The 19,153-nt window shown below is 42.7% G+C and overlaps 1 protein-coding gene across 1 annotated transcript; it reads right to left on the bottom strand.

Moving 5' to 3' along the window:
* Positions 1-290: 290 nt before the first annotated feature.
* On the bottom strand, positions 291-1,387 carry LOC145614989 (expansin-A1-like). The gene is made up of 3 exons (XM_081670073.1): positions 1,175-1,387; positions 727-1,048; positions 291-600 (listed from the first exon to the last, which is right to left on the bottom strand). Exons 1-3 carry the CDS (start codon positions 1,314-1,316, stop codon positions 291-293), a joined length of 774 nt encoding a protein of 257 aa, XP_081526199.1. The 5' UTR covers positions 1,317-1,387.
* Between the last annotated feature and the right edge of the window lie 17,766 nt (positions 1,388-19,153).

Genomic DNA, 19,153 nt, shown 5'->3' with positions numbered 1-19,153 from the left:
TCAAAGTAATGATAATTTTGAAAACTGACAGAAAAGTGAAAACACCTTTTTCTTGTTTCCTATTTTTAGTTTTTGGTTTTCAAAAAAACTGAAAACTGAAAACAAAAAACAATGTCAAACAAGCCCTTAATTGCTTGATTAATAAAGCCACTGAATATAAAACAAATGATAAATTTGGCGGGCTGCTTCATTGAAAAAAATGCTATGAGCATGCCTCTGCCTATCAAGGATTCCATGGCTTACACCCACACACGCACTGCAAGCGCGCATCCATGAATCCAGTACTTGTATTACTTGAACTGTACAAGACTCGAAAATGTCCGTCCAAATCTCCAATTAGCAGGAATCACGTTGTTAAAAGTTTGAGTTTGGCCATCACTAGTGGTGACTCTGAAGGACAAAGATTGTCCATTGAGGTATGCCAATGACTGCCAGTTAGCCCCCCAATTTCTTGACATCGCCATCCAGTTAGTTTTCGATCCCTTGATCGAAACAGATTGGATCGATCCTGCTCCACCTACGTTGCTGATCAATACAAGCTCAAAGTAGTCCCTTCCATTGATAGTAAATCTGACTCCTCCTTGCTTCATACATGGAACCCTGTAACAAAATGAAAAATAATTAAACATATGGACATTTACTACAATTGGACATATTATAAAAATATCTGACTTTTCAATGTAAAATTATATTTCAAGTTGTCTAAGGCCATATGTTTTTAATTACCTTTGGAAGATGACAGGAATGATTCCACCTCTGTAAATGCCAATCTTCTCCCAGATAGGTTGGGCCATGTCAAAGTGTTGGCGAAGAGGGTTACACCAACCTCCAGCATTGTTAGGCAGTGCATAATTTGGAGGACAAAAATTAGTTGCAGTAATAGTGACCGAAGCTCCTTTCCTGCACCACGTGGGATCCGTGTTATAGTCACACATGATCTTGTAGCATTGCCCACATGCCGCACCATTGTTGAACAATGCAGTACTTAGAGCCGCGGTGCTAGTCCCATACCCAGTAGAGTACAAATTGCCGTATCCACATGCTCCTCCTGAATAACAATAATAAAAGTAAAAAACATTAAGTCCTATGTTGCTTCGATTTTTATATCACAATCAATATTGGCCAAAGTAGTGAATGATTTGTAAGTCGATTAAATGAAGGGGGAAATACATACCCATAGTTCCAGAAGCATCACTACCACCGTAGAAAGTGGCATGAGCCTTCTGCCATCCAGAAGCCACAAAAGCATCAACATTAATGTTTAGGATACATAATCCTAGAAAAACAGTAGAAATGGCTAAGGCTGATTTGCTCATTTTTATGTTTCTCACTCAAAAACAGAGGAATGAAGAGGATTTAGCTAATTTTAGAAAGAATAATTTATGGAAAAGAGGATGTTGTTTTTGCTGAAGTAAATGTTGGGGGTAAATCTCCCTTTTATAAGCAAGGGATTAGTCCTTAGCAACCACCTCACATGGAAAGTATATTATTGAGTTACGTAGGAGAGATGACAACACAAATATTATATTTTATTTTCTTTATTATAATAATGTTTTTTAGTTCTATGAAAAATAAGATAAACTTGGTAAGTTTATAAATTTGGGAAGAAGTAAACCCCCTATTTAGGTATGTAACTTCCAAAGGTAGTTTAATCTCGTGTTTCAAGTTAGCATTTTAAACGAGTTGTAGGTATCTTTCTTGCGAAGCATAAGATTTTCTAATGTTTAAAACAATTCATTTAGACCAACAAAATATAATTACCAATAAGTGATTTTTAATTTACGAATTGGCATATTGTCTTAAAGTGATTTTTAATTTACGAATTGGCATAAGGGTGGGGTGTGTAAAGAGGGAACAAATAAATAAGAAATAGTCAACTACTACCGAATAGAGGAAATAACAATATTACCTCTGTTTTATATTATTTACTTATTATTTTGAAATATTATATAATATCTCAATAATTTTCAATTTCTTATGCAAATAATAATAAATTGAGAATTTGAGATAGTATATTTATTTTTAAAATGTATGTGAAAGCAATACAATAAAAAATTATGCCTAATTTGAAAATGTAATTTTTTTTTTCTGATCAATATGCATCAATGCATGCGGTCATGTTTTGGTATGTTAACTAATATATATATATATATTTTTTGAAAGGTGTTAACTAATATATTTAGTTTATGCATTGAATGCTCTTAAATTCCATTATCAAACTTATTGTTAACTAGCTTATTAGTTTATGCATTGATACGTCTTGCATCATATCGTACCAAATAATTTCAATAAGTTTATCTAACTTGTACCAACTTTCCCTTATCATTCCTACAATTCCGGTGAGTTCTAAGGTGCAATAATTGATAACAAGAAAACAAATTATCAACTCTGTAATATAAAGATATAATGGATTTCCCTCAAAATAAAATAAATAATGGATTGGTGTTAATAATTATGAAGGTAAGTAAGATAGCTTGCTATAAAATTTTGTCACCAATGATCTAATCACTATGCATCATGGCATATTGGCATGTACTAATTAAATGTGGATGTTGAGCCTTGGAAGTTAATTAAATTAGCAAGCTTCAAGTCTTCCACTATCTCTCTTTACAATTCAACTAGTAATAAGCATTATGGTTAACGGATACAAGTACATATATGATCTAATTTGTATAACTATTTATAACTTTATTCATATCAATGAAATGAATATATTCACCGTGTTTGGGTCCAATTTAGTCCAATTGGGCCTAGTCATTAAATGATCCAATTACAAGCCCAAGGTCAAGGTTCAACTCTCCAATTATGCTAAAGTCAGGATCAGTCCACAAGGCAAGTCAATTGGGTCAAGGCCCACTTCTCCCATATATGCCAAGGTATAAAAGCCATCAATATTATATTTGTACACACAAGTTTACATACACATACACACAAAGCCTCAAGCAATTAATTCTCTTGCATAGCTTTCTCTCTACACATTGTACTGACTTTAGCATCGGAGGGGCCTTCCTCGGCAACACCCCCGAGGCTAGTTTACGTGTGTTTGCTGTGCAGGAAATCCTCGGCCCAACATCACTTGGTCCGAGCCCAGTCTTCACCCCTTCATTGGACCTTCGGCAAGGTCCCATTGTTTTCACCCGAAACAATTTGACGCCGTCTGTGGGGAAGACTTTCAAAAAATCTTTAAGCCAATTTCAATCGTTCTACCTCAATCTTAGTTTTCGATGGCTAAGAATCGCAAGAGCAAAAACGACGGTGCTTCTCCTCCGAGAAAGCGCCGAAAGTCACTAGGAGGGGGTCCCTTGGAACGCCCCACTTCTAGCCTGTCTCCTCCTCGAGATAGGAGCCCCTTCGCGGGACCCGACTCTCATGAGGAGCCTAGGGAGAGATCCGAATCTCCTATCATCCAGTCCAATCATCCACCGAGCCCGCCTCGGTCAAATAAGGACAACCGGTCCAGTCAAAGGACCCAATCTCATGCCCGGAGCCAATCCCGGAGCATTCGCACCTACTCTCGCTCTCAGCCGAGGACACCCTTGACAGGGCCCAACTCGGAGGAGGTAGTGAGAGCCTTAGCGGTCCTCATGGAAGCCATGAAGGCCCAGAACATGCCACCTCCACGCGACCGAACCCCTCCGCAAACCAGGAACCAGCGGAGGAACCTCGGCCAGGAGGGGGGGAAACTCTCCTCTTTCAAGGAGCTTGGCGAATGGGAGGAGGATACCTGGAAAACTGAGAGGGAGAGAAACAGGAACTCTCACTTCTTCAGGGAGTCTTCCACTCAGCTCACTACGAGCAGAACCCATAAAAGCAGCAGTTCTGCCTCTCGGCCAGAAACTGCTCGCCGAAGCGTTCACGACCGTCTCGGCGATAGGGAACGGAGTGTGCACAGCCGCCTTTCCTACCCTGTAGCCGAGGCCCAGACCTCCCAGCCAGGGACGAAAACCACTTCTACCTCTCTGAGAGGGCGGAGCGCGGTCCCTTCGGCTGGGAATAAGGGCAAGGCCGTAATGCTGCCCTCCAGTTCTCCATTCGAGCAATGGATACTGGAATCTCATGTGCCGACGGTTAAAATCCCGTCGCACATTACTTATGATGGAACTTCGGATCCGAAGGACCATATCGCCTCATATGAGGCTCACATGCATCTCTGCCCCAGGTCCGAGGCGACTTGGTGCAAGTATTTTCCAACCACTCTCAAGGGGGTCGCGCAAGCGTGGATCTCCAAGGGAGTTAAAGAAGGCTCAATTACTGGGTGGGACGATCTGTCCTCCAAGTTCAAGAGCAAGTTTTCCACGGCAAATCGCCGAGAGAAGACTATTGCAGAGCTCATGGGATTGCAGCAAGGTGAGGCCGAGAGCCTCCGGGACTATCTGACTCGCTTCAACAACGAGTCATCCAACATTTCTCAGCTGGACCAAGGGCTGGCAGTTTTCGCCCTTCAGCACGGCCTCAGAACTGGGCCGTTCTCTGACTTCATGGTCATGAATTCACCCAGGACCTTGGAGGAGGCATTGAATGCTTCGGATAAATTCATCCGAGCTGAAGAGTGGAACAAAGAAAAAACCCAACATCAATCTGGGGGAGGGAATAAAAAACAAGCACCCTCGTCTGAAGGCCAAGGCCAGAAGGCAAAGGGAAAGGCGAAAGCCTCGGAACAATCTTCGGCCAACGAGTCGAAGAAATAAAAATCCGCTCCTTTCGCGGGCAGATATGAATCATACACTCCGCTCTCTCTTCCGCGCGCTAAGATCTACAGTGTGACGAAGGAGGAGCAGAGTTAAAGAAAGCCGAGACCACTCCCCGAGTGGTATCAGCGAAAAAATAAGAATCAGTGGTGTGAGTTCCATGAATCACCGGGACACAACACTGAGGAGTGTATCCAGCTGAAGGACCAAATCGAGGACATGGTCCGGAAGGGATACTTGAAAAAAATATATCGCGGATCACCGCGAGAAGAAAGAGGCTGAGAAGTCCGAAAAAGACTCTCGGCAAGAAATCGACTTCCCCCGAAAGAACAGCAAAACTGCGGAAGGAAAATTCCCTCCAATCCATGTTATCTCGGGAGGAACATGCTCTCGGAGGGAGCACAAGCGTCACCTCAGGGCTCTGACCCACCAGGTGAATCATGCTGATATTCAGCCACCCCAATCACCGGTGCCGAACATGACGTTCACAGCCGCTGACTGCCGGGGGGTGACGTACCCTCACGAGGACCCGTTGGTGATCATCGCCACGGTGGCCAACCACGACGTCAGCAAAGTTCTAGTTGACGGTGGTAGCGGAGCAAACATTTTGTTCCGAAAGGCCTATGATCAAATCAAGCTGAAGCCCAAGCACCTTACGCCGGTATCCTACCCAGTATCCGGATTCAATGGGGCTTCAACTTATCCTCATGGGAAGGTTCTACTTCCTGTCACCATCGGCTGCGACGAAGCAGCTAGGAATGTCATGACCGAATTTTTGGTCATCGACGCTCCTTCAGTGTACAACGTGATTTTGGGGAGACCCATAATTCACGAGATGCAAGGGGTTGTCTCAACTTATCATCAGCTGATGATCTACGTTTCAGACTCCGGCTTCCCCGAAAGGATCTTGGGCAGCCAAAAGGAAGCCCGAAAGTGCAACTACCTCAAGCCATCCACTAGTCGCCCAGACGACGACGATGAGGAGGAGGAGGAGAAAGAAAAAGAAAGAGAGCCGAGCACAAAGAAGCCGAAAGGTCTAAGTGCTTCGGCCCATGGTTCTGTACCCAAAGAAAAAGGGTCAGAAAAAGAAAAGGCTAGTTCTTCATCTGAGCCGAAAGACTCAGAGATCCAGCCAAAAAAGAAAAAGTCTGGGACGCCTGCTGACGTAGACAGTAGGCCAGATTATGAGGAGTCCAGTCCATCAACAATGGACCTGGACCAGCAGACTGAGACGGTCGAGTTGACCGAAGGAGATGCTGAGAAATGTGTAACAATCGGGATGGACCTCGATCCGAGCACCCGTTGTGAACTTATTCAACTCCTTCGGGACAACAGAGATGTGTTTGCTTTCTCGGCAGCTGATATGCCTGGGATAAGTCCATACCTCATCTCCCATAAGCTTAACGTCGACCCAACGTGTCGGCCAGTCAAGCAAAAGAAGCGGAATTACTCCGCAAATAAGAACCGAGACATCGCAGCCGAGGTCAAAAAATTGCTGGACGCAGGCTTCATCGAGCCTTGTCAATATCCAGAATGGCTGGCAAATGTGGTGATGGTTCAGAAGGCCAATGGTACCTGGAGAATGTGCGTTGACTTCACGGACCTAAATAAGGCTTGTCCGAAGGATTTCTATCCCTTGCCGAGAATCGATCAGCTAGTCGACTCGACGAGTGGCCACGCCTTGCTTAGTTTCATGGACGCATTCTCGGGGTATCATCAGATCTTCATGCACCCCGACGACCGAGCAAAGACGGCATTCGTCACGAACGCCGGGGTGTACAATTACAAAATGATGCCCTTCGGATTGAAAAATGCGGGGGCGACTTATCAAAGGCTGGTGGATCAGGTTTTCGCCGATCAAAAAGGCCGAAACATGGAAGTTTATGTTGACGATTCAATCGTCAAAAGCAAAAAATCTGAAGACCATGTTAAGGACCTGGCTGAAACCTTCGCCACCTTAAGAAAGCATCAAATGAAGCTGAATCCGAAGAAGTGTGTCTTCGGCGTGAAGTCAGGGAAATTCCTTGGATTCATGGTCAGCAAGAGGGGGATTGACGCCAATCCCTCCAAAGTCAAAGCAGCTCTTGATCTTCCTGAGCCAAAAACAAAGAGGGACGTTCAGCGGCTCACCGGAAGAATGGCAGCCCTCTCGAGGTTCATTTCCAGAGCTTCGGATAAGGGACTACCTTTCTTCAAAGCCCTGAAACTCCCAAAAACAAAAGAGCTCATTTGGGAAGAAGAGCAAAAAGAGGCCTTCAAGCAGCTTCGGGAGCATTTGGCTCAACTCCCAACTCTGGCTAGCCCAGTGGAGGGGGAAACTTTGTATCTGTACGTAGCTGTTAGCCCAGCTACCATCAGTGCAGTGCTGCTGAGGGAAGAAAATAAAATTCAGCAACCGATCTACTTCGTCAGTCACACTCTGACGGATGCCGAGACTCGTTACCCTCTACTCGAAAAAGTTGCCTTTGCAGTAGTGGTAGCTGCTCGGAAGTTGAGGCCCTACTTTGATTGCCATCAGATAGTGGTCTTAACTGATCAGCCGCTGGAAAAAGTTCTCGGCAAAGTTGAAAAATCTGGTAGGCTGGCCAAGTGGGCTTTCGAGCTCACTGAATTCAGCATCAGCTACTAGCCGAGAACAACCATCAAGGCTCAAGCTCTAGCGGATTTCTTGGCCGAATGCTCATACCAAGAGACGTTAGACGATGAAAAAACAAAATCTGGACCGTGTTTACGGATGGATCCTCCACCGTAAATGGTTCGGGGGCAGGGGTAGTGATAACCTCTCCCGAAGGCAAATCCTTTGAGTATGCACTCAAATTTTCTTTCAAGGCTTCGAATAACGAAGCTGAATATGAGGCAGCAATCGCGGGCCTTGAACTGTGCATCTCTCTGGAAGCCGAGCATGTCTGTCTGAAAACAGACTCTCAGCTAGTTGCATATTAGATCGGTGGCAGCTACGAGGCCAAAGAGCCCTCCATGATAACTTATCTTGCCAAGATCAAATCATTAATTGCAAAGCTGAGAACCTTTGAAGTGCAGCTGATCCCAAGGGGTCAAAATGCTCAAGCCGACGCACTCTCCAAACTTGCCAGTTCAACTCTCACCGAGCTGAACAGATCTGTATATGTGGAAGTGCGCCGAGAAAGAAGTGTCGACGAAGCACCTGAAGTGTGTTGCGCCGACCCAGAGCCCAACTGGATGGACCCCATCCTAGCTTTCAAGCTTCGGGGAGAAATTCCCGAAGACAGAATTTTTGCCTCCAAACTGAAGAGAACTAGCTCAAGGTTCATCGTCTTCAGAGGAGAGCTTCTGAAAAAGTCCTTCTCAGCCCCATTGCTGAAATGCGTGGGACCAACAGATGCAGATTACATCCTTCAGGAAATTCACCTTGGCATCTGTGGAAACCACATTGGGGGAAGGACCCTAGCCCACAAGGCATTGAGGGCCGGATATTACTGGCCCACCATGATCTCAGACGCTAAGGAGCTGGTCCGAAAATGCGAAAAATGCCAAAAATTCGCACCAGTCATCCATCAGCCGGCTTGAGACCTTCAGCCGATCCTAAATCCGCTTCCATTTGCCCAATGGGGGCTGGATATTTTGGGACCCTTTCCAGATGCACCTTACCAAAAAAGATGGTTAATAGTCGGCATAGATTACTTCAGCAAATGGATTGAGGCTGAAGCAGCTTCGAACATCACAGAGCAAACTGTCAGGAAATTTATCTGGCAGAACATTATCACTCGCTTAGGTCATGGGAGACAATTTGATAATTTACCACTGAGGCGGTACACAGACCAGTTCGGCATCAAATTGGCATATTCAGCAGTTTGTCATCCACAAAGTAATGGCCAAGCCGAAGCTGCAAATAAACAAATCCTCAATGCTTTGAAGAAAAGGGTTGAAGATCAAAAGTCTAAGTGGATAGAGGAGCTTCCAGGAACCCTCTGGTCACTTCGGACAACTGAAAAAGAGGCAACGGGCTATTCACCCTTTGAGCTGGTGTATGGTGCCGAAGCCGTTCTTCCAGTGGAAATCGGTTCTGAAAGTTTAAGAGTGCACCACTCCTCGGCTGAGAACGAGCAACTTATGAAGGAATCCCTTGATTTCCTTGACGAAGTGAGAGACTCAGCCCGAGACAGAATGGCTGCTTACAAGCAGAGAATTAGCAAATTTTACAACCGAAGGGTCCATGCAAGGCCTCTCAAAATTGGAGACCTTGTCCTTCGGAATGCTGCCGCAGTTCAGAAAGGCCGAATCCATGGGAAACTCTCAGCTGCATGGGAGGGACCTTATGAAATTTATGATGAGCTTCTGCCAGGGACATACAGACTTCGTCAGTTAGATGGAACTGAGCTGAAAAATCACTAGAATGCTGATGTACTTAAGAAATATCATGTGTAAACCCTTCGGGGCAGAGCAATCTTTGTAAGTACATTTTGAATTATTAATGAAAGGCTTCAGAGCCACCATTTCTATTATTTTTGCAACTTTTTATTCTTTCAAGTTCTCTTCATTCTATCTACTCTTTAAGGGTTTTTATTCAGCCTCGTCTGAAACCTTCGCCTTCGGGTAACTGGGTTTCAGATTGCTGACAAACTCGTCTTTTTAAAGAACTCTGGTCTTTCAGCTGAAGTTAAACTTCAGTAAGACTTGTTCTCCAAAGACATGAGTCCATGGACAAGTCTGGGATATTGCCTTAGCTGAGCCTCGTATCCTAGAGAGCCATTATCTGAAACATTGCCTTCAGTTGGCCTTGTGTTTCAGATATCCATTTTTAAAGATAGACAGAGAACCAAGGATAGCAGCAACTATTAGAAATTTTTTATTCAGCCTCGTCCGAAACCTTCGCCTTCGGGTAACTGGGTTCCAGGTTGCTGACAAGCTCGTCTTTTTAAAGAACTCTGGTCTTTCAGCTGAAGTTAAACTTCAGTAAGACTTGTTCTCCAAAGACATGAATCCATGGACAAGTCTGGGATATTGCCTTAACTGAGCCTTGTATCCCAGAAAGCCATTATCTAAAACATTGCCTTCAGTTGGCCTTGTGTTTCAGATATCCATTTTTAAAGATAGACAGAAACCAACTCAGTAATCCAAAGACCTGAGTCTTCAGATTACTAAGGGGGGCAAGAAGCACTATCAGTGCAAGTTTATCTTCAGCAGAATTCTTCGAGCTGAAAGCTTTGTACTTTGCAAATTTTTGCGGCGGAAATTTCTCAAGTTCAGAAACAGTAAAGCATTCAAAATAAGACAAAGCAATTGAAGAAAAATGCATCAGATAAAGCTCAAATGCTCAGAAAACGAGCTACAAAGTTCAGACTGTTCAAAGGACATAATGAAATATCGGCAGCCGCCCACAAGCGAAAAAATACAGCTGCCGAAGTACATACAAAAACAGATAAAGCAGTTTGTACATCAAGGCAAGCTTAAGCAAAAAACAAGGCAAAAAAATTTTAGAAGCGGCAAGTCTAAGGTTGAGCACATGATGAACCGCAAGATTCTGAAGACGACTGCCCGAGTTCCTATGCTTCAGCCCGAGGATCAGACTGATCAGCAGTGCTGGGTCCCATGGTGGCTTCAGCTCCAGCAGCAGATGAAGCAGGCTGTGCACCCTGCTGAGCCTCCCTTTCCCGCTGTTCGGCTTCAAGTTCCCTCCTCTCTTCTTCTTCTTCGGCTTCTTCAGCCGCAAGGATCTCAGCTTCAACAGGAGTGGGGAACTTCATATGGGGATCTTCTGGATCCTGGACCCATTCAGCACACTGGGACCAGTCCAACTTCAGCTCAGCATGAAGATAGAGTCTTCGGCACACTCTGAACCCATTCTTGAAACCCATATCATACTCCTCTTGAGTATAGATACGGACCTTGAGCAAGGCTTCAGCGTCAGCCAGCTTCTTCTATACCTCCTCCAAGTCCTTCTTGGATTGGTTCAGCTCTTCAGCGAGCTTGGAGGAGGCAACCTTCTGCTCGTTCAGCTCTTGCTGAATCTTTGAAGCTTCAGTCTTCACTTGGGTCAGCTCATCATCTTTGACCCTTTGCTGATCCTCAGCCTCTTGAAGCTTGGCTTTCTCAGCTTCAGCAGCAGTAGCAGCCTCTGAGAGTTGGACATTTTGAGCTTGGAGCTTTTCTTCAGCAGTCGTTCTACTGGCTTCCAAAGCTTCTAATTTTTGTTGCACCTCAGCCTGTGCAGCAGCTCCTTCTCGAATTCGGCTCTCGATGGCAGCCTTAAACTTGGAGATGTCCACTCCGAGATGATCCCGAAGGAAGTTTTCCCCTTCTATCAGTGGGGGAAAAACCTCCTTCTCCATTGCAGCGCAGAAGGTTTGGAGGGCTTCGGCAGCCTTTTTCTCGTATTCTTCCCCCTCCTTCTGCTTCTCCTCAGCTGCTGCTTGCTTCAGCTGAGCAAGCTTCAGCTCCTCGACTACCACCTTTCTTGCATGTTCGGCGGCGTCGACCCTGTCTTGCAGGGAGTCTATCAGCTCTACAGTGAGAGTCTGATTGTGCACAAACTGGAAACAAAAGCACAACTCAGTAAAAAAAAAAAAAAAAAAAAAAAAAAAAAAAAAAAAAAAAAACTGAACTGAAGAGCTGAATTGAAAAATAAAAACAAGGATAAGGATTTACCTGCATCATCAGCAGTTGATTCGACCTTGCAGGGTCTGGAACTGATCTGCTGGATTCGCCCATCCCAGCAGTGGCCTTCAGCGACCAGATCCTCGCCCTGTCTACTTCGGTTAAGCCAGCAAAATTGCCGAAGTAGGCTGCAGCACCTTCTCGGTTCTGGCCCCAAATGAGGTCCCAGATGTGATCTGGAATTGGAATTCGGGGGGCCGAGAAACCCATCTCTCCAGAATGCAACGTCTGGAATGAAGGGAAGGAAGACTCAGGAGCTTCCTGAACCTTAGAGGGCTCAGCATCTTCTTCTTCAGGAGCCTTCTCTTCCTTCTCAGCAGAGTCAATGATTATGACCTCTACTTCTTCTTCAGGGCTGAGGACGAAAGCCTCAACCTCCCTGGCAATATCAGCTGAGAAACCCTCAGCAACGGGCTTCACAGCACTTTCGGCATTATGCTCAACAGCACTCTCCTGAACCTCTTCCTCCTCTAGAACCCCTCCCTTGGGATCGGGAGTTTTCTGATCCACCTCCATCTCAGGAGGTGGTGGAGGGGTCTGCGGCAGAGACTGGGGTGGTGGCTGAGGAACCCTCGGCGATCCACCGCCTTCCTCAGGTTCCCTTATGCCGACAGACATCGGCCTCGTCTGGAAGTCGTGAGGGCCGATGATGGCCATCTGTCTTCTCCTTTTTCGAAGGGGTTGTTCGTCCATTTCTGAGTCTTCGGATTCCTCCTGGACTTGATCTTCGGGACGAACAGGAGCTTTCCCTTCTCTTCGTCTTTTGGTCTCTTCAGACTGCAAAAGACAGGGGGGCAGGAAGAACGTGAGTAAAAGAAAAAAAAAAAAAAAAGAAATTTTGAAGCTGAAAAGCTAAGTATAACTCACCGAGGTCTTTAGCAAAGCCTCGTCTTCTTCTTCAGCTGCCCTTGCTGCTGCTTCTTCTTCAGCAGCCCTGGAGGACCCTTCTCCTCCTTCCAAAGCTTCAGCAGCTCGTGCAACCTCTTCGGCAGTACGAGCAGCTTCAAGTTCCTCGTCCAGCAACTGGCTCCAAGGATCTCTCTTCTTCCACCAGGGTTTCTGCCGCTGACAGAGGGCAGAAGCTTCTATCTGAAAGTGAGTTGAGTCCAAGTGAACAACGCGATCTTTGGACTCAGTAATGGAAGGGGCTCGGTTCAGGATTGTCCTTCCTTGGTCAACGCCGAGACCTTCGTAGTCAACCTTGGCAGTGATTTCGTTCAGCACTGAGCAAAGAAAATAAACATGAGTCAGCTCAGCAAACGTCAAAACGCCGAATAAAGTATAAATGCGAAAGCAAAAAGATAAAAATAAAAGGCTTCGGCCCCAGCCGAAATAGCTTACCATCTCTAAACTTTCGGCTGAGGCCGACAGCAGCAAGCATATGCTCCTGAAAGATGTAATGGTTATCAGGGAGCCAAGTTGCCGGAATGGTCTTCAGACGACCTCTCCCCCTTGGGTTATCAGCCTTCCCAAAAATGTTAGCCTGATCGAGATTACGATCTCCTTGGCCATCGTTTTCTAAAGGGCCCAAGCCGAGCATTTCTGGGTCAGGGATGGAGAGGTATCGGGGAGCGCTGAAGACGAAAGGATGGTCTGGATCTGTGGGCGCCCTAATCCAGATCCACTGGCCTCTCCACTCCTTATCCGAAGAATCATTCGGCCACATTGTCAGATAACCAGGCCGAGACTCAATCCGAAACCACCCAGGACCATGATCCCCATGTCCACTCTGGATATTCGGCACCAGCTTATGGATCTTCTTAAAGCAGTGCAAGTTGGGGATGTATTTCATGAACTTGCAGACCCATAAGTATGTCATCACCCTTCGGATGCTGACAGGAGTTAGCTGACACAGGGAGATCATGTAGTGAATCAGCAAATCTCGGACAAATAAGTCCAAAGGGAACCTCAGCCCATACTGAAGTTGTCTTGTGTACACCCCCACATACCCCGGGGGTGGACGATGGATTCGGTCCGATGCAACGGGCATTCTGCACCAATACCCATCAGCCTCCATGATGCCGTAATGCAGCTCAATCTGTTCAGCAAACCGATACACATCGGCATGCTTTACCCACCAAGGGTAGGGGCAGTTCTTTATCATGGCTGAGGCTACTTCAGCGTCCTCCCATTCCTGATATCCGGGGAGAACATCCCAAAGATCGGCGGGAACCTCTTCGTTCCGCCCAGAAACGCTCGGCTCCTCCGTTCCTTCAGGAGGCGCCGATGAAATTGGGGTCGCCCTAATTCCTTCAGCAGGGTCAGACCCCACTCTTTGTCCGTTCCAGGTCCCAGTCCTGTTCCTGGGATCGGGGAATTTCCTTGCCCTTCTTGGAGCACGGGCCCTACCTCTAACTCCTCTCACCATTGTTGAGTTTCGAAGAAAAAGTCGAAAAAAGGGGAAAGAGTTCGAATTCGAAGAAAATCAAACAAAATCAAAGGAAATTACCTTATTTTGAAGCGGAATTTGCCGATCTATGAGTTCGGAGTAACGAATTTCAGTTTCTAAGTTTAATTCTCGGGGATTCAAGGAAGTTTTGATGCGGATTCAAGGGTTTTGCGCAAGTCGGAGTTCGTGTTTGTGAAGAAATGAGGAGAGAGAGAGCGGTTCTCTTGCTTATATTTCCAGAAATGGGAATTCTGGGAGTCCGCTCCTTTAATTTCTCTTAAATACCTCACTAAGTAACCGTTAAACACATCTCCTCTTGATTAACCACCCATTATCCGTCCAACTTCCATAAATTATCCATCCAGCCGCCGTTATTTCATTAATTGTGGTTTAAATTCAAATTTTTTGGATTAATTAAATCATTTACTTCCCTCCTTTTTCTGATTAATTAAACCCGACCCGTCATACTTCCAAATCGGGTCTGGGGGGAAAGTTGTTTGGGTCGAATTTAGTCCAATTGGGCCTAGTCATTAAATGATCCAATTACAAGCCCAAGGTCAAGGTTCAACTCTCCAATTATGCTAAAGTCAGGATCAGTCCACAAGGCAAGTCAATTGGGCCAAGGCCCACTTCTCCCATATATGCCAAGGTATAAAAGCCATCAATATTATATTTGTACACACAAGTTTACATACACATACACACAAAGCCTCAAGCAATTAATTCTCTTGCATAGCTTTCTCTCTACACATTGTACTGACTTTAGCATCGGAGGGGCCTTCCTCGGCAACACCCCCGAGGCTAGTTTACGTGTGTTTGCTGTGCAGGAAATCCTCGGCCCAACATCACTTGGTCCGAGTCCAGTCTTCACCACTTCATTGGACCTTCGGCAAGGTCCCATTGTTTTCACCCGAAACACACCGTATGCCCCATATACACTTTGTATTAAGAGGTTATATCGAGATAAATAGTTTTTATTGTACCTGCACTTTGTATAATTGGTCGTAATTGAAAATTGTTTATCATCTCCAAGCCTACTTTTAAATAACTTTTCTAGAAAGGTTTTGGTCAAATTCTTACGGTTTTAAATATTTTGTTTTCAAAAACCATTATTGATTTATTGGACCTTACTAATATAAGTATTATCTAGTAGGTTAGTTGGCAACAATAACATGACCTTGTGTAAATTGCCAAGTTTATAATCAACGGAATTCAAATAAAAAATTCAAGTCACACTAAATAAGAGTAATCTAACATGGATCAACTATATTGCCCCATTATACGCACGATTTTTCGCCCTAAAATTCAACATCCGTATGTTATGTAACACCAAAAAGTACGTATAAAAGTACTGTACTAGTTGGTGCTTCATCATTGGCTTTTAACTAACAAATACTTGGTAATAATTAAGTAAGGTCAAACGTATGATAATAATAATAATGTATTTGTACATAATAATGTTAATTGGGTGAATGATTACTTCTTCCCTTTGACTATTCATTCATTTGTTAATAGCTTAAGATCTATATATATATATCCAACTTGTTAATTGATCGAGTGAATCGCCCACCTTTTCTTCCCCTCTTTTTAACAACTAACAATAATGTATTTTGGCATTCATGAAGGTTGACCTTATTAATTGTTAGCATATCCGTACATCTCATTCATTCTTGTTTCTCATCTCAAAACAAGATGGAAAGTAAAAATGTAAAATAGAAGTGTCAACAACTCAACACCCGTGTATAGCAGTGGGCTACCAACACAACCATAGATAATAAAGTATATGAGGCTTAACATTCAAAGTTGGATTTTTGGAGGCCCATAAGGCTTGATGGCTTTTATTCTTATTTACTCGCTTCGTTTATAAATACTTGATTCATTTTTCCATGCTCGGGGTTTTAGAAGAAATTGGAAAAAGTAATACAGTAAAATGTGGAGGTGTGGAATTAGTGGAAGGTAAATTAGTGAAGAGAAAATCTAAGGATAATAATATACAACGTATAATTGCATTGGATCCCACTAGTTAAGAGAAATAATTTAAATATTGTAAAAGCTTTCCAAATAGTAAAATAGCATATGTGTTTAAAAATGACCAGAAATAAAAAGTAGAGCAAGTAATTAAAAAAGGAGAGAGTATATATTTCTACTATATACGTTAACTCGATCTAGAGAACTATGATATACATCTAGGGGTGTCAATAGGTTTTACAGTTCGGTTTTGGGTTCGGTTTATCAGTTTTCGGTTTGTAACGGGTCAAACGGGTTGGAATCATCATCGGGTCAGATCGGGTCAGTTTTAAATAATTTCGGGTCGGTTCAGTTTGGTATATTTTATTACAGTTTCATTTTGGGTCGAATTCTATTAGGTCGGGTTGTAATTGGTTTGGGTCATAATCGGTTCGAGTTGAACTCAGTCGATTTATAAATAGGTTTTGTCAGTTTTAGGCTTTTAGGCGAGTTTTGGATCACAACATATCAGGTCCTAATCGGGTCAGGTTGTATTCGGTTCAAGTCGTACGTAATCGGTTCGAGATGAACTCGATCGGTTTGAAAACGGGTTTTTCCAGTTTATAACGGGTTTCGGGTTAAAATAGAACGTATCCTAATAGGGTTGGGTTATAATCGGTTTAGATCATAATTGATTTAGATAGAAATCGATCGATTTATAAACGAGTTTGGTTCAAAACAAATCGAGCATAGTAAAATCGGTTCATGTCATAAATATAAAGACTTAACAAGTTACATTGATCAAGTAATAAAATTAGAACGAGTCGAGTTGCAAACTTATAATTGGTCGGGTCATAAACACGTTATAGTAATAATTATCACTTTATTAATTGTATACTTAAATTTATATTTTGTTTTAACTAGCAAGTAACTAATAAATTTTAATTACTTAGTTATAATTTCTTTATTACAAGTAGGTTATAAATTAAAATACGATTATTAATTATTAACTATTAAGCTATAATTTTCATTGGTTGCTCAATTAAAACTTGAATCACAATCCAAACCCCTTAGCAAAATACTCTCACAACCGTTGATTACCTATCTTTAATCCAATACCTCTCATTTATCTCCCCAAAATCACTGAAACCTAATCAAAATCGGCCCAAGCCAAATTCAAACCCTAAAGTCTTCATATCTCATTCCTTACACTCATCGTACCACTTTAGGCAAAACACTTTCTCACAATTTTCTGTCATAACGGGTTACAGACTTGCGGGTTATAAACGATTCGGTTGTAACCGGTTACGGGTTGTAACACGTCGCTCATAACATATTACAGGTTATAAAAAGTTCGATCCTAACCAGTTACGAGCTGTAAATGAATTGAGTTTATCGGGTTTTTGTCGGGTTTAAACGGTTTCGGTTTACAATGGGTCGGGTTTCTACTGGGTTCAAAAGTACTTTAGTACGGGTTGTTCTCGGTTTTAGGTTTTATCGGTTCCGCTTGATAACGGGTACGGTTCATTAACGATTCCCAAACATTCGGATCGGTTTAGTTTTAGATTTTAAAAAATCGGGTCGGGTCGGGTCTGTTTATGATTTTAAAATAACAGGTTTTTAGTGGTTCGGTTCCTTTTCGAAACACTTCTAAACAGTTCGAATTCTCCAGTTCGGGTCGGTTTTTGACAGCTATAATACATCTTAATTATCTAATCTTCCTTACTTTTAATATACTCACTTGTGATAAACGATAAACCAGCCGAAACACTAATGTAGGGTATCGTGTCTTTTAATATATTTCGTATTTTTTTGTAAATTTTTTTCAAAAGAAATTGAAGGCTCATGTATATAACACTTGTAACAAACCAAAATAGCCGTTTGGAAAATTTAATAAATATATTTATAACTTTTATTTTTATTTTTATTTATTAAAAATTGGTCTTAAATTGATGTATGATTTAGACTTAAATGATACTTTTATAAAGAGCACAGGTTTCGGTTTTAAAATTTTGAGTATCTGGACCGGAACCTGTTGCAACAGATTTTCCATTTTAGTACTCGAATCTTAAACCACTTGTATAAGTTCTGGTTTTGGAACCTACGATTAGCGTTATTCATTGGTCCAAGACCGGACCGGACCAAACCAACTCGGACCAGACTGAAAAATAGAATTTTCAAAATTGATGGTCGGACCGATTAATCATGGATCGAAATCGGACCGAACTGAAAAACTTGTCTAAAACCCGGATTGTATTGTTTTGGACCAATTTTAGAATTTTAAAACATAATCTTATTTGTTAATATTTTTATGGAAAACTCAAAAAAATGATAAAAGGAAAACAATATAATATCGTCTTTTAATGTATGATTATTATAAAAAAGCTCAAATAACTAAATTTTTCTAAGCACATTAAGGATAATATTGATCATTATTTATGGTTAAATGGATAATTTTAAGCAAAAATCGGTCTAGTCCAAGACCGGATTTGTAGGGTTTTGGACTGGATCGAATCGAAGACCGGAAAAGTAAATCCCGGAGGCCGGCCCAATTACTTCGGTCTGATCTAAGGTTGGTCTGGTCCATTTTTTCGGTTCAGACCGATTTTTGAACACCCCTACCTGCGGTTCCTAATAAGTTCTGGTTGCTTAAGTTCCCACTCTAGGCCCTCTAGCTATATCTCAATTTCAGTGTGCTTACCTTGTTCGAGGCTACACAAAGACTTTCACAAAATGACGTAACTTGGTGGGCTAGCAATACGCAATTTCATGTGTACCTTTGTGTCCAAATGTGGGGCTCATGAAGTCATGAGGTAATTTCATGTGACCACATTAGGCGACTTTAATTTTATGTTATGATCTGTTGCTGCTGTCACCAACAATTTCTCCATCTCCTAAATCACTAGTAGGCTATGCAACGCCCATTGTTTTGTCGCATCCGTTCCTCTCTTACTTCGTATTTTTCCAACATCATCATTCACAAGCATTGTGAGATCGTAATTTCCTTAGTTTGGGGTTTTCCCGACGATCAAGTCCGTCTTAACAAGGAATACAACAAGTTATGGACAATAAATTTCTACTCAAATGTCTTTTTGGTAGACAGTTTTGGTAATGATACTTGAATTATAGTGGTAAAATCATTTGTAAATCCGCCATAAATAAGCAAGAACAAAATAAATGACCAAGACTAGTTTTTGCTCTATTAATGTAAAGGGTGTATTACTCCAATATATACTGCATTAAGGTAGACATGCATGAACTAGAATTAAGAATCATTTAAATTTTTGGTAACTAATTACACACAATGTGTATACGAAGAAAGCAACATACGAAGTAGTAATTAGTAGTCACTTTAATTACTTGATTAAGCCACTTTATATTACAAAGTGATATGTTATGGATTTTTGGCTGGTTGCTTCAGTGGGATAAAAACCAATGAGCATACCTCTGCCTATAATTATTCACTAAATGTATTGCAGCCACATATTCCGTAATG

This window comes from Chenopodium album, chromosome 25 (genome assembly GCF_948465745.1).
Source record: "Chenopodium album chromosome 25, dcCheAlbu1.1, whole genome shotgun sequence".
Taxonomy (NCBI): domain Eukaryota; kingdom Viridiplantae; phylum Streptophyta; class Magnoliopsida; order Caryophyllales; family Amaranthaceae; genus Chenopodium; species Chenopodium album.
The sequence above is the reverse complement of the archived record's forward strand: the minus strand, read 5'-3'. Positions and strand labels throughout refer to the sequence as shown.